This window comes from Solanum tuberosum, unplaced genomic scaffold, assembly GCF_000226075.1.
Source record: "Solanum tuberosum cultivar DM 1-3 516 R44 unplaced genomic scaffold, SolTub_3.0 scf00029, whole genome shotgun sequence".
In the NCBI taxonomy this organism is placed as follows: domain Eukaryota; kingdom Viridiplantae; phylum Streptophyta; class Magnoliopsida; order Solanales; family Solanaceae; genus Solanum; species Solanum tuberosum.
In genome coordinates this window covers 2,162,213-2,176,669 of record NW_006238955.1, presented here as the reverse complement: position 1 = coordinate 2,176,669, position 14,457 = coordinate 2,162,213, and the positions used below count along the sequence as shown (strand labels likewise).

The window sequence follows — 14,457 nt, the reverse complement described above, 5'->3', positions numbered from 1 at the left end:
TCACTGCTCAAAATATTTTCCGGCGAGACATCTAAAATTGGTCAATCCTTACTATTACCACATCAAATTCATCAAGTCAACACGGATTATTCAATTTATTTTTGTGTTTTTTTGTTGATTGTGAGCATTTGAAATAAGAAAATTTTCAAATCTTGCTTTTTATTTTGTATAATTTTTCTTTGGGTTTTTGCACAAAATTCAAATTTTTAATGTATGTTCATAGATCTTTCTTCTCTCAGAAAAATCCTCTCTAGATTTTCTTCAAAATCAGTAATAGTAAATCGAGCACTAGATTTTCAATTGCCTGACTAAAATCTTTGCAAATAAACATTGCAAGTTTTCACAATTCTCCTCTTTGAGCTTGAATGAAATTTGTAATTGTGATAAAAAAAATTGGTGGGTTTGGTAATGGGTGAAAAATTAGTGGTGGTATGACTTTTAATTTCAATAATGACAATGAAACTCGTGATTTTGATGTGGATGTTGAATTTATGGTTATGATAAATTTCAATGATAGTGATGCGGTTCCGATAGTGAATTTATTTAAATTTATGATGGTTGTTGTCGATTTTTTATGATGACAATGGTTGTGGGAAGATTCTGGTGGTGAATTTGATTATGGGTAGTGAAATCTATGGTGGTGGAGAAGTGAATTTGATGATAATAGCAACAATGATAGTGATTTGATGGTGTATAGGGAAGAAGAAGAAATTGGGTGACATGATTTTTTTTTTAAAAAATCTGACGTAATTATTGATGTGGCAGTGACATGGTGATGACGTGACACGAGTGTGAAACACTTTCTCATCATGTGACTGGATGTATATGCGTCAAGATTGAAACAACTTTTAAGTAATTCAAGTGTGTCATAGGTCGTGACAATAGTTTAAGTGTGTAACTGACAAGTTTAGGGGAGAATTTATGCCTTTTAGTGTAAAAAATACATCTAAACTATTATTTTTTTTTAGTTTTATACTGGTAGTATGAGTTTTATAGCTAAACTATCACTCATTAGTTTGAGAAACACACTTCATTGATGTGTATAATACACTCTCTTTTATTTTAAAAAAAAATACTTGTCACATAGAGCAGCATGGATAAAATATTCCACATTGACAAAAATTAAATAAACTATTAATATTAGTTAAAAGTTAAAGATTAAAGTATTACAATCCAAAAAAAAGGAAATTATTTTTTAAAAGTAAAATTTAAAATACTTTTCTCACCTCACTCCACCACTTTCCTCTGTACCCCCTTCCCCCCAGACAATCCCTCTGTTTTTGATTGTCTTGTAATAAATGGACATGACAGATTAGATGGATCGACTAAACTTCACAATTCTGTAGCACCTTGAAAAGAAATTTTATTAACCAAAAATGGCAAACGTTAAAAACTAGTGAAGAAACAATCAAAACAAGGTGCTTAACAAGCATTCCTTCGACTTTTCACATAAAATCAAACAAAGTGCATCCATAAAGACATAGCAAAGGTTGGTAATTGGTATTACTAAGATCTACTTCCCAGTGATTCAAAAGGCACATCTACCCGCGCCATATCAATGCAAAGTGCACGTCCAACACCTAGGTACCTCTCAGGAGTTCAAGCCTGGTGAGGTGTATGCTACCGATGTGTCATCCAATAGCACATTAAAGGCCTCTTACTCGCATTAAAGGAAAAATACATAAATAACCCTCCACATGTGTTCCCAAAATTCATGTAAGAATGTTTAGTTCAATGAATATACGTATATATATATTAGGAAAACAAGGTTAAACTAAAGTACAAAATGACATACTCTCTTAGGTATTGCCATTATATACAAAGGTAGTGACGAAAGTAGTTTACAGAAAGTATTTCATCCTAACATCTCTCTTCATGGCCTCGTATACAGCTTGAACCTGGACGAGGGCAATCATGTCATACAATGGATCATGGCACGGTGGATTGACAAATTTAAGGTGCAAAAGCCAAAGGATATTACCTGCTCACTGGAAACAACTTGAATGGGTCCGATATTTACTGATACGTATTTTCCACCTGAAGATAGCTTCTGCTTCACCTGGCCCTGAATAGAAGCAGAAATACCTTAAGATATGGCTCAATCTAGTTCGCCTTAACACACAGATTAAGGTTCGATTCAGTTCAAATTCTCTTTCTCTCTCTCACACACACATAGTGTATAGTTAATTACGTCCCCATAGAAGCATGTCTGTACTATTAAAAAAGTTAAAAGATAATCAATAGGAAAGAACCAACATACACACCGAATAGTTAAAAAAAACGGGAATTTTGTGCTTGCCCCTTTTAGTCTTTGGGTTGATACCTGGTTTTCATGATACTAGCGCTTATGGCTTAAAATTTCTTGCCTTGTCTTCAAATCCTCTACATGCACTAATGGTTGCTGAAAAGGAAAGAGGCTCAGAGCCTCTGACTAGCAGGTTGGGACACCAACTTAAGGTATTCTGGCCCGTAAATTACTTAGGGGTTATTTAGTTGCTGGTTTGAAAGAAAGTTAATCATGTATTAAAACTCACATAATTAATATCACGTTTGCTAGTTTTTTAGTTGCTTTTTATAAAATTCAGCAATCAAGAACTGTGTTTGATTATCATTTTACAAACCTGCATAAATAAAACATGTATAAGTTATGACTAAATTTATATATTAGTTTATGTGGGGTAGAAGATTGGAATAACTAATACATGGATTGTAATACATGAATAACTAAACTTCAGGTAACTAATCTCTACATTACTAATAACTGCATAATTCTAACAAGCAACCAAATGACCCCTTACTGTATGTAGTCTGATCATAGTCCACTTTTCGATCAGTTGTGCTGAGAAAACAAAGACATTTCCCTCTAGAAGGTCTTATTTTGTACATGAAGCATGCACATTTCTAGCATAGATACAAACATAAGAAGATAGATTTTCCCAAATATGTAGGACACGAGACAATGACATGACAACCAATGCTTTTTTATAACCGAGAAATCATTGTTTGCAACTTTGGAACTCGGTGGGTATTGGATTGGCTCCTCTACTCTTCTCCACTTAAATATCACACTTCATTCAAAGCAGGTTTCGAATTCGCAATGTGTATCGACCCCACATCCCATGCTATAGTATCTTTACCATTGAACCAACGCTATGGGGTCATGAAAACCAATGCATTAACTAATGATATGCCTGTTTATAGCTCCGATCATTTTTTGTGACATGTGAATCTTTTTTTAAAAAAACTAATGTAGTTCCATACATATGGCCATAATTATCTACTCTTGTCAACTTTTTGCAACACAAATACCTTGTGTAATTAGTAAATTATTAGAGGTGGCCAGCATAGCCCTGAATGCTGATGAATACAAATTACCGATTTCCAAAAAAATAAAAATACCTTGTGTAATTAGATTACAACATTAGTTCACCTCTTCCATTTTCATTTTTTGTTGTCATACAAGAAATACATTCTAGGAGCTCAAAATCTATAACTCCCTCCGTTTCATGTTATGTGACTCAATTTGACTAAGCATGACGTTTAAGAAGAAAGGAACATCTTTTAACATATCATAAGGATCAAAGAGGTTTTGAAGTGCTGGAATAGAGATGGAAATGCAGGAAGAAAGGAGGAGAGATGGAAGATTGTCCCATCATGTATATGGTGGACAGTATGGCTAGAGAGGAACCAGAGATGTCATGAAGGAAAGCAGAGCAACATACAAAGATTTAAGCTTAACTGTTTAGCTCTGTATTATTTTTGGTGTAAACAAGTAGTCTTAGATAGCTCAGAAGTAATCAGCACAACTATAGACTGGCTGTAACTTGGTAGGTATAGGAGCCTATGTAACTACAACACTTTTGGAGGGGAACTACACTTTTGAGGTAGTATACCTGTGGATAAATATAGACTAACTGTTACTTTTATCAAAAAAATAATAATTTGTGTGGCCATCACATTAGAAACTTATGGTCTTAAGCTTGTCATCACATTTGTGTGACTAAAACTTTAGGGGTAAAATGGAAAATTCAAGTTAGTAGTTTTCAGATTTAGAAAAGGATCATTCTTTTTAAAACAAACTTTAAAGGAAATAGGGTCACATAAATGGGAATGAAGGGATCATAAGATTAATGACTAACTTCTAGAAAGAATACCATTATGTATAGGATGAGAGAAATTTCATGATATACTTCACAAAACTGGCATTGTTTTGTGAGGATCTTTTATGGTTGATAAGTGTTTTTGTAGGTCCCGATCACACCTCACAAACAAACACCTCTCTTATACGTCTATTTATTTTTCAAACCTTCTCTTTCAACTATTTCCACTCCCACGGTCAGTCCCTCCTCCTCACACACCCAAGTTCTTTTTCTCTCAAACTCCTCTTATACTTGAAAGGGCATAGTTTTTTGTTGTATCTTTCATCTCCATTATTTTTTGATTATTTAACTTAATATTATTAAATCATGGATGAAACTTATTTAGCTTCATGCAACTGTCAAGAATCTTAAAAGAAAATGGGTTTGATATTCTTTCTGGCATATTTCAATGATTTCTTAATTACCAGATGCCAAAAGTGAAATGAGTAGAACTAGAAAAAGATATCATGGCAAAGTCTTGTTAAGGGATTTATTTAGAATAGAAAAGGGTCATATTTTCCTTTGTACTCTTAGAAAAGGGTTAGATTTACCCTTCATTATATTTTTTGGTTATATTTGCCCCTACCATCCAACTTTGGGTTCATATTTACCCTTTCAGCTGTTAAGTTCCACATCACCCTTTTTATTGTCCTACGTCGCTTCTATGTGGCACCTACATGGATATAATCTTTCTCTAATTTAATTATTATACCTCACCCCAATATTATAAACCAGAGTTGAGAACGCCCAAAGGGAGGTTGCTAGGGTTTCTGCAACTGCAGCGTAATGGGGAAGGGAATAGGAAGCTTTGGTAAGAGGAGGAACAAGATCCACACACTATGTGTGAGGTGTGGAAGACGGAGTTTCCATCTCCAGAAGAGCCGTTGCTCTGCTTGTGCTTACCCTGCTGCCCGTAAAAGGTCATACACCTGGAGTGTGAAGGCAATTCACAGAAAGATAACTGCAATTGGCTGCATGATTCGTAACGTCCCTCACAAGTTCAAGACCAATTTCAGAAGGTACTGAAGCAGCTCCAAGAAAGAAGGCAGCAGCTTCGGCTTGAGGCCTTTGAGACAGATACTTGAGAGGCTATTAGTGGTAGCGTAATTTTGATATTTCGAGTGTTAGAGACTTAGAGCTAATGGAGATAATTATTGTTTTGTGTACAAATTTGCATCACCATATGCTTTTTAAAATCAATTTCTATGTAAAGTGGTTACAATATTGGGGGTGAGGTGTAATAATTAAATTAGAGAAGATTATATCCATGTAGGTGCCACGTAGGATAATGAAAGGGGTGATGTGGAACTTAACAGTTGAAAGGGTAAATATGAACCCAAAGTTGGATGGTAGGGGGAAATATAACCAGAAAGTATAACGAAGGGTGAATATATCCCTTTTCTAAGAGTACAAGGGCAAATATGACCCTTTTCCCTATTTAGAATGTTCCATTTTTCTCTTTCCAGTAAGTATTTTATTCATGCCCTTTGAGTTGCCTTAAATTGTTTTTACTAAAACGAATTTTAGCAACTATCACTGGAATCAGCATAAGATGAAACAGAAATAGAACAAAATTCACCTTTTTTTGGCAAATATGTAATAGTAACCTCCAGATTTACCTCAGTTTTTTTTTTTTATAACCGTGGTGTCCGGGCCAGCTTTCATGCACCTCGACTAATTCCACGGGATATCGATCTCCTCCCACCAGCAGGTACCAGTCCACCAAGGCTAAGATAGATAGAAAGAAATCACCTAGTGTTTTTGTCTCTGCTGGGATTTGAACCTGAGACCTCATGGTTTTAAACCCACTTCATTGACCACTAGGCCACACCCTTGTGTGCATATAACCTACAGATTTACCCAAGTTTTTTTTCTTTTTATTTTGGCTTCTTCAAATTCTTACATTTTGCTGCAATATACTGTGATTCTCTTTTTCTTCTTATGTTTCTCATTCATTACTTTGTGAGTTTCTTTAGAGTTTTGTGGTTGAACTCACCGAGTTATTGATGTTAGAGAGGAAGGTGTGACAAAAAAGAAAGGTCCGAGAAGAAAGGTACTGGGAGTGTGAAAACAAGCAAAGTCTGGGAAGTAAAAAAGAGATAAAAGAAAAGGCGAAAATGAGATATAAGAGAAAATGGGAGTTTGTTTGTTAGGGATTGGGACCCACAAAAGCCACATGTCCTGAAATAAAAAGCTCCATACAACCAGTGTCATTTGTGTGAGACATAATAATAAGCTTCATAGAATGATTGGAATGACTTCACAGAGAATGGTGGTCGACTCCGCTCAATCACTTCGCAAATTATTGTTTACAACATCCAGGTGCAAGCAATATCAATGAAATGATCTTGACTTATGAAACAAAAAAGTCAGACTATTACAACATCTCAGTGTAACATCAATGGGATGATCTCGACTAAAAGAAATCAGATATGAGAGTAACTTGTACAAAGAACTGACTTGCAATATCTGGTCTCAGTTCATTCCTGAAATGAAATTTGTCATTTGAGTTCCAAGAGAAAGTGAAGTTGAAGATAAAAGGATGAGATGCTTGAGATTTGTGAGATCTTCCACAAGGAATACTCTAGAGAAAGAGCAGGTGGTGGCACCTAAAAGATTGATCTCTCTTCAGGAAACCTTTATGCCAATTTAACTGTATACAATTTTGACACTCTAGCTGAACTAGATCCTTGCCTACTGTCAAGAATATCTATATTTGTTCAAGGGAGTAGTGTAGAATATCTAGAATGTTAATTAGGAGATTACTTTGGAACAATACAGTCCTTCTAAATAAAGTAACTAATTAAAATGGACAAACAACACTCTTACAGCTTTGGTCTAATGGAAAGAGCACAGTGCGTGATGTGTGGGACTGTGGGTTAGGCACATGTACGGGTTCCAACCCTGCCATGGACAAAAGCCCGATATTTAAGTAGAGAAGGGTAGGGCCAAACCTATTATCTACCGAATTTTGAACTGTGCACCACTGGAGGGAATTGTCAGTTATCAGGAAAAAAAAAAACAGACGAACAACTCCCAAGTCCTCCATAAAGAAGACACTTTGTATTGAGTTTTAAAATTAAGAATACTAACAGATTCTGCATCTCCTTATTTCACATGATATCAGAGCCAACAAGGGAAAACATCGGAGTCTAAATGCTTAGTCACCGGAAATGTTTTCTAGCAAGATTGGAAAGTGATTCATTCACTTTCTCCAAAACTGTATCAATCCTAATAGGAAATTGATCAACCAACCAAATCAAAACTTTGCCTCAACGAGATGAACGTAGCATCCAATATGTCTAATCTCATCAGCTTAGTGGCACGTGTCCATCTCCAATGTGTCCATATAGCACCATCAACCATATCATTCGCCCCTGTCTGCTCAATCATCACACCACATAAGCAAATTACATTCCCTGCAAGGGTTTCATGACATCCTGAATTGAAATTAAAATCTCCAAATTTGACTCCTAAACAACAATGGAAACCAAGAAACCGTAGTTTGTCTAATGTTTACTTCTTTGAAGAATTAGATTCTTGGAGGAGGATTTCATTTTGAAGAGAACCAATGTATCACACACAGCAGTAGAAATGGACAGGTCACCGCCATATGCTAGGATATACTTAGGTTTCCATGCCGCATCGCTAGCCATCAAGAAATAAAACCATTATACTTTTTGGTACTAATTAAAGTCAGTTCCTAAAACTCAAGGTAGCTAATAAGTCTTCAACCATCTCCTTCGTACGTACCGATAACTCAGCACGCCTCACTCACACTTCATCTTTTGTTCACTCGATTTCTGATTCATGTACCTTAGATCACATATCTGGTAGATAATTTTTTTCATATCAATCCACTCCTTTATCACTATCCATAGCCAAACTTATCAATGGTACCAAAACAATGGCTAAGGACACTTGTCAAGTCTCTATTATTCCACTAAATCCTCATTGATATGGTATTTGATTTTCCATATTAAGTTTCACATAACTTACGTGAGTTCAATACCGAAAACCAAATGTTGTATTGACTATACAAAGATTATATTAATAATGAAATCAAACATTGTGTAAGTTAAAGTCCGTTTGGATTTTTAGATGGGAGGATATTTTTAAATGGTTCAGCGTTTCTTTGGTGATGCCAAGATCCGTGAAGGAGTTGATGTTCAGCTGTAAGAGTGGAGCTAGGAGAAGAAAGCACAAGGCCTGGAATGTTACTCCTCTTGCTTTAATGAGGGCCATTTGGAAAGAGAGAAATTTGGAGAGATTTTGAAGGGGTGGAGATGAGCTTTGCTCATTTGAGGAGTAGGCTCCAATCCCTTATTTACTTTAGGTGCACCCATGTAGTTTCTCTGTATATAGAAGATTGAGTGTCTTTTGGAGAGAACCATGTTTTGTAGATTTTTCCTCTTTTTGGTATACCACTTGTAAATGGTCAAGTTGACCTTGTTTATTACCGAAGAAACCTTTTACTTGATTTTAAAAAAAAAAAAAACAATGCAGTGGGTCTTTAGGAAATTCTGGCATGCACCAGTAACTTCAAGAAAATTTAAGAACATGCATCATGGTTTGTGATTCTGTGATGGATAAGCAAGTGTTTTGCATCTTTATTAACTTCTTAACACATTATCATCTATTCCATATAGTTATACTTCTTTGTAGATTGTGCAGGGTCAAGCAAGTCTCTCCTATACTAGCCATGAAAAAATTCTACTTTGTAAGGTGTTTTGTTTCTCCATATCAATTTTTATGGGCATACTTATTCTTGTTCATTTTGAGACAAAAAATCATATCAAGATTTCATTGTGAATAGGTCATCCTTATCCTATGTTCCTTCCATACTGTCCTATCTGGCATTAACTGTTGACCTTGGAAGCTTTCTATCATCAGTAGTTCCCGATCATTTCACCTTCTCCTTGAGGGAAATTGGCTTGGTTCTTCTTATGGTGTCAAATGGGTGAGTTGGTCAAATTTGGGCATGTCAAAACAGTTGAGTCAATGGACGGTCATGACCTAACTCGCCTAAAATCTGTTTGGGCCAAAATGGGTTGGATTGAGATAGGTTAAATTGCAGGTCATAAGTCAACCCACCCAATAGTTATTAATATTGAAGCAACACTGAGTCAAAGTTACTCAACATCTGCTTGGGTCAATACTTGTGGAAGGTGAGACATAGGATGGGAAGCTGGGTGGAAGGTGGCGTGAAGATGGTGCTTTCAGTCTTAGTCAATGTTGGACTTCGACCAACACTTAGATCATAAGGCAGTTAGAAGAAGCATATCGCAATAACTGAATTCTGAAACTTTGGCCCTTAGACAATACTTTGACACGAACAGAGTGCAACTGAAGAATTTCACAGGTTTATTAGCTGATCAGTTTAAAATATGGGTCAATTCAGATAACAACCCAATTGACTCATTAAGAAAATACATATGATCCAACACTAAAAGTTTGGGCGAGTTCGGAGGATTACACATTTCTAGGTCAAATTTGACACCTTAAACAACAATAAATCTAGTATATAGTTCCACAAATAGGGTCCGGGGAGGGTAGAGTGTACACAGACCTTACCTCTATCTTGTTAGGTAGAGAAGTTGTTTCTGGAGGGAGTAATAATTTTTCTTTCTCATTTTCCTTCTATATACTTAAGGATGAGACAAATCATACCACATAACTATGACTTTGAAGTGAAGACAACAATAGTTCTTACGCCAATCTGACTTTAAAACAAGACAGTAATTCCACTGACCCCTTGAAAATCACCCACAACATTTGTGTCTCACTGACTCAACTATACCAATTAATTCTTTTCTCTCTCCCTTTCTTTTTCTATATACCAAAGGAGGGGACAGATCAGACCACACAGAGGCAGATGTAGCATACCAATATCAGGTTCATTTGAACTCAATACTTTCAACACAAAGAATAAAAATTTTAATGTAAATTACACAGAAAGTTGAGATCCTTGGCTCTGTTTAGATTTTAGATTCAGATATCTTGTTTTGTTGATAAGTTGTAATCATGGTTTTCAGTACAACCCATGTACTGGTTTTAGTCAATACAGACGAATGTTACCTTGCTCAAAAAAAAATTGCAACAAATAGTAGATTTGTAACCACAACTTTAAAGATGTAATGGGTTCAATGCTAAGAACCTTAAATGTTGAACCCATAAAACTTCAATCTTTTTTTTTTCTAAAAATTAATCCAATAAACTTCAATCTTGGATCCGCCTATGATACCACACGGCTACAATTTTGATTTGAAGACAAAGATAGTTTTTACACCGCTCTAACTTAACTAGGACAATAATTCTACTGGCCCTTTGACTCTTCAAAATCGCCTTCAGGTAAGATAGAAGATCACTTTACATTTCATGTTGAACTGGTGCTGCTGGGCCGTCATGAGCTAGTCAGTAAAGTCAAGAACTCCCAATTTCATTGTTGTTTATTTCACTTCTCGTTCTTCAATATTTTGTATTGTAACCTCATAGTGTGGTTTTCATCTACTGCAATACACTTAGTGCAATTCTGAAATTGACATTCATAATTTCCATCATTTAAAATATTCAGTAGTGGAGATTAAATTGAGCCGAAGAATAATTTCAGCAAGCTTAGAAGCTCAGTAAGAGCCAAGGTGTGGTTGTTTAAGTTTCAATCATAACTGGAAGAACTTGACTCGAATGTCAGAAGTATAGATGCTAATACTATACAGCGTAATTCTTTGAAGAGAACTTTCTTCACTTACATCTCCAGTAATACAAGGAGTAGTCATATTTCAGTGTAAGCAAAAACTCTTTCAGAAGCTTCTCAATGTTTTCATATGATAGCTAAGTCGAAGAGAAATATATTTTCTATTCGTTTGACTTTGGAGATCACGTTTTTTAACTCAATTCTCCATCAACTTACAAACAGCTGAAACAGTTTGGACAATATATAATACTTCATTGTAGGAGAACTGCAATTGAGCAGCATAGAACAGCTCGACATCAAGAACAACCCCAGAACCTGTCCTGTTTCCTCATCATATAAAGTTATAAGCATACAAAATTTTATCTTTGACAATAAAATAGCTAAGCTGTTATCCATTCACACACTTATAGTTGTTTGGTGACTTGATTCAATTTCCACTCAATATCATGTAGAGGCCAAGCACAGCCAATAGTTTATCATCTCTAGAATAAAAGAGAATAAGCAAAGTATGGCCAAAAAGAAAAAGCACAAATTAACTAGTAATAGAAGAATCAAACTAGTCATGTAATCCTCCAAAAAAATCCAAGTTTAATCCTCATTCTTGAATTAGTGCTCCAACTATTCGTATAAATTTAAATAGATGTACGCTGAGTTGAGTATATTAACTAATTCCCCTTACCTGGGGAACGGGCTGTTGTATCACTGACTCTACAGCAACAATCATAGAATGCACAAAATCATCACCTCCAGTACCAATAGCTGTAAAGCCTCTTTCAGTTGGGTAAGAATTCACCTTTAAGTATAAAAGTATTTATCAGCTTCTCCTCAAAGTAAAAACAGATGATAGGAACAAGCCCTTACTTGTGAATCATCTAATATGAGTGATTAATCATCTCTACAAATATGATGCATTTGACATTAATCTTTAAATCTTTATCTGAACTTGAGAAATTACGGACAAATAAAAACTGGGTTGCACCTTCTTATCGAGAGCTAGCCACTCATTAGTTGAATCATCATGCACCGTGCCCCCAATAACAACGTTGGTAGTTTGTCCAACTCTCCCTTCTGTCTTGGACACTTCTGTACATGTAGTGAAATAGTTGCTCAGCTCAACATATCCAATTTCTAGTCCTCTATATCATTTAGCAATAAACAACTACAGCTTTCAAACAACTATATAATCTTCATTTTTCATATTGGTATACATCACGTTAGCAAGTTGTGTTATATATATATTACATTTGCAATTAACAATTCGATGTAAAAATGAAAACCCAGAGAGAAACTGAACAAAATTATATTTGGTTGGAAATGGTTTTAGGACCTGAAATGGCCTTTAGGACAACTTCTTGAGGAGGACGATCATCTTCAGAGGTAGATGGGTTCCCGTTATTGGAGCAATTAAGAAGCTGAGTTCTTCTATAAGTTGGGGATTTACATTTACAGCGACAAGGCAAAATGGATAAAGAAGATTTGTGGTTATAAAACAATGGTACAGGAAAAGAGGTGGGATTCCTTGGAAGAGATAACCATGGTTCCTTTAAGAATACCGTTCTGAACACGCTCCTGCACGCCATTCTTGATAATCCTTCTCTACAGTCTACACTATTTGATAAGTATTTCAGAGCTGTATGCAGGAGTTTGCGAGCTCACCAGCTTTTGCTTGGGCTGCAACTTCCACCCGAACCTCCGCCTCTCTGCACAAAATAAATATGGGCTTGTCTATTATTGGCCCCAACTACACAAATATTTATTTGTTTTCTTTGCAAAAAGAGTAGAAATAAAATACACCATAAATGAGAGATAATAGATGAGTGACTTTTTTTTTTTCAACTGTTTCCCAATTTTTTAAGTTTATACCATATGAATTATCAGGCCTCTATTTATAATGTTACATAGAGCCATACAAAAAGGTTAGTCATAAACATAGCATTATTTGTGAGAGTTACGAGGAAAGATTATGGAGGTTTGGGAGCTAATATCATTAAAGTGAGGAGTGGAGACTTCATTTCTGGAAAGATGGATATGCACAATTAGTTTCATAACACACCTCTTGATTGTTCATGCCTTGAGTGATAATGTGTCTCATTAAAATTTTACTAGAAAAAATTTCGTTGGAATTTTTTTTTAGCGAAGGAAAAAGATTACACATAACTTTTAATACATATTGTTTGTTGTCTCATAAAAAGACCTTGCTAGAATAATTCAATGGGACAAGACCCAGCTAAGGAAAAAAGTGTGCGTATTTTACTCCCCATTATGAGAACATCACATTATTTCTCAAAGATGACACATTCCAATCTGGTATACATCTTGTCAAAGCTCGTATCTGAAAAAGAACTTTGACGAATGTATTGTATTTGGTCTTCTCCAATATATTCTTTATTCAATTGCGCTACACAAGTAAGATCGTCTTCATAGAATATTGTAACATTTCTCTTGAAGAAAATCATATATCTTCTAGCGTTGAGTCATAAGTAGTATTGTCTTCATATAATATTGTAACATTCTTCCCATGCCTTTTTTTTTAAATCGATAACCTTGTATATTTCTATCAATGATTAAGATCATTCAGTACATTTGTTGTACTTGCACCATATTTACATCAAAAGACTCTTAAGAAACTGGAGTTATTCTAGTCTTCTATAGGGAGCTTAATACATCTAGAATTTCCACAGTTTCTACCGAGTGAGACTGTCTACACCAAAAACTAAAGAGCAAAATACAATTCATCTTCATTTGTTGGATAGTGTTGCTCCTATTTTCAAAACATCTAGAATTCGTCTCTTTCAATATTGTACACCATATATAAGCTGGAACCTTTCACCGTCCAACAAAGTTGCTATAAGGTTTAAAAATGCTCTCACGCACTTTTCCCAAAAATCCTCTCTTTCCTACTTCTTAGGAGGGCACATCACCCTTTTTCCGGTAAACTCTTCAGTCGGAAGCTTTCATTTGTCATCTTCAAACCAAGCTATTACCGTCTGTGTTAGTTTCAAGCTTCTTTCTTTCACTTATCTCAGATTTTAAAACCACAAATTGTACATGGGTGAAGAAAGGAGTTACTTACATGCTAGATTTAAATCTTTTGACATCTCAAAGTCCAGTTCTAGGTCAGAACATGGTTTGAATGGACAGAGCGCATCAGGAATTTAACGAGTAAAGTAACTTTAAGACTTAAGGTTATGAGATGTGTCACGATCCAAGGTACACCCTAGGTGTAACATGGCGTATAGGACCCCGAGAGGTCCTACACAAGCCACTTAGCATGCATAGACAAGCTATAAGAAATTCAAAAGATATTAAAAGAAAACATTTCAAAGTCTAAGAGTTTTATCAAAGTAAAGCGGAAGTCTACATTTGTCTCATTTGCCATCTAATACATCAAGAGTGACCGGGACGTAACCCTGGCATCACGTACAAAATATGAAAGTAAGAAATGACTTAAATCTCTAAAAGTTCGGTCCTCAAAGTATAAGGACTCACCACAACTCGGTATCTCTCCAATGACCTCTAGCCACAAAACTGTAAACCCTAAATGTCTGACCTTACATTTGGGTAAATGTAGGCAAGAGTAGGCATTAGTACAAACATGTACCAAGTATGATAGCAATACATAAA

General features: G+C 35.5%; 2 protein-coding genes across 2 annotated transcripts; one reads left to right on the top strand and one right to left on the bottom strand.

The window, feature by feature from the left end:
* Positions 1–1,661: 1,661 nt before the first annotated feature.
* LOC102605584 (uncharacterized) lies at positions 1,662–12,564 on the bottom strand. The gene is made up of 5 exons (XM_006341799.2): positions 12,161–12,564; positions 11,813–11,916; positions 11,513–11,626; positions 1,982–2,065; positions 1,662–1,898 (listed from the first exon to the last, which is right to left on the bottom strand). The coding sequence occupies exons 1-5, from the start codon at positions 12,411–12,413 to the stop codon at positions 1,842–1,844; spliced, it is 612 nt and encodes a 203-aa protein (XP_006341861.1). The 5' UTR covers positions 12,414–12,564; the 3' UTR covers positions 1,662–1,841.
* On the top strand, positions 3,943–9,677 carry LOC107059623 (60S ribosomal protein L37-3-like). Its single transcript, XM_015306335.1, has one exon. It carries the CDS (start codon positions 4,926–4,928, stop codon positions 5,163–5,165), a length of 240 nt encoding a protein of 79 aa, XP_015161821.1. The 5' UTR covers positions 3,943–4,925; the 3' UTR covers positions 5,166–9,677.
* Positions 12,565–14,457: the final 1,893 nt, after the last annotated feature.

Coding starts and splice junctions, on each gene's coding strand:
- LOC107059623 (XM_015306335.1), top strand. CDS start 4,926: ATGGGGAAGGGAATAGGAAGCTTTGGTAAGAGGAGGAACAAGATCCAC.
- LOC102605584 (XM_006341799.2), bottom strand. CDS start 12,413: ATGGCGTGCAGGAGCGTGTTCAGAACGGTATTCTTAAAGGAACCATGG. Junction 11,627..11,812: donor GGCTAGCTCTCGATAAGAAG/GTGCAACCCAGT, acceptor TTATACTTAAAG/GTGAATTCTTACCCAACTGA. Junction 1,899..1,981: donor AAGTTGTTTCCAGTGAGCAG/GTAATATCCTTT, acceptor GCCCTCGTCCAG/GTTCAAGCTGTATACGAGGC.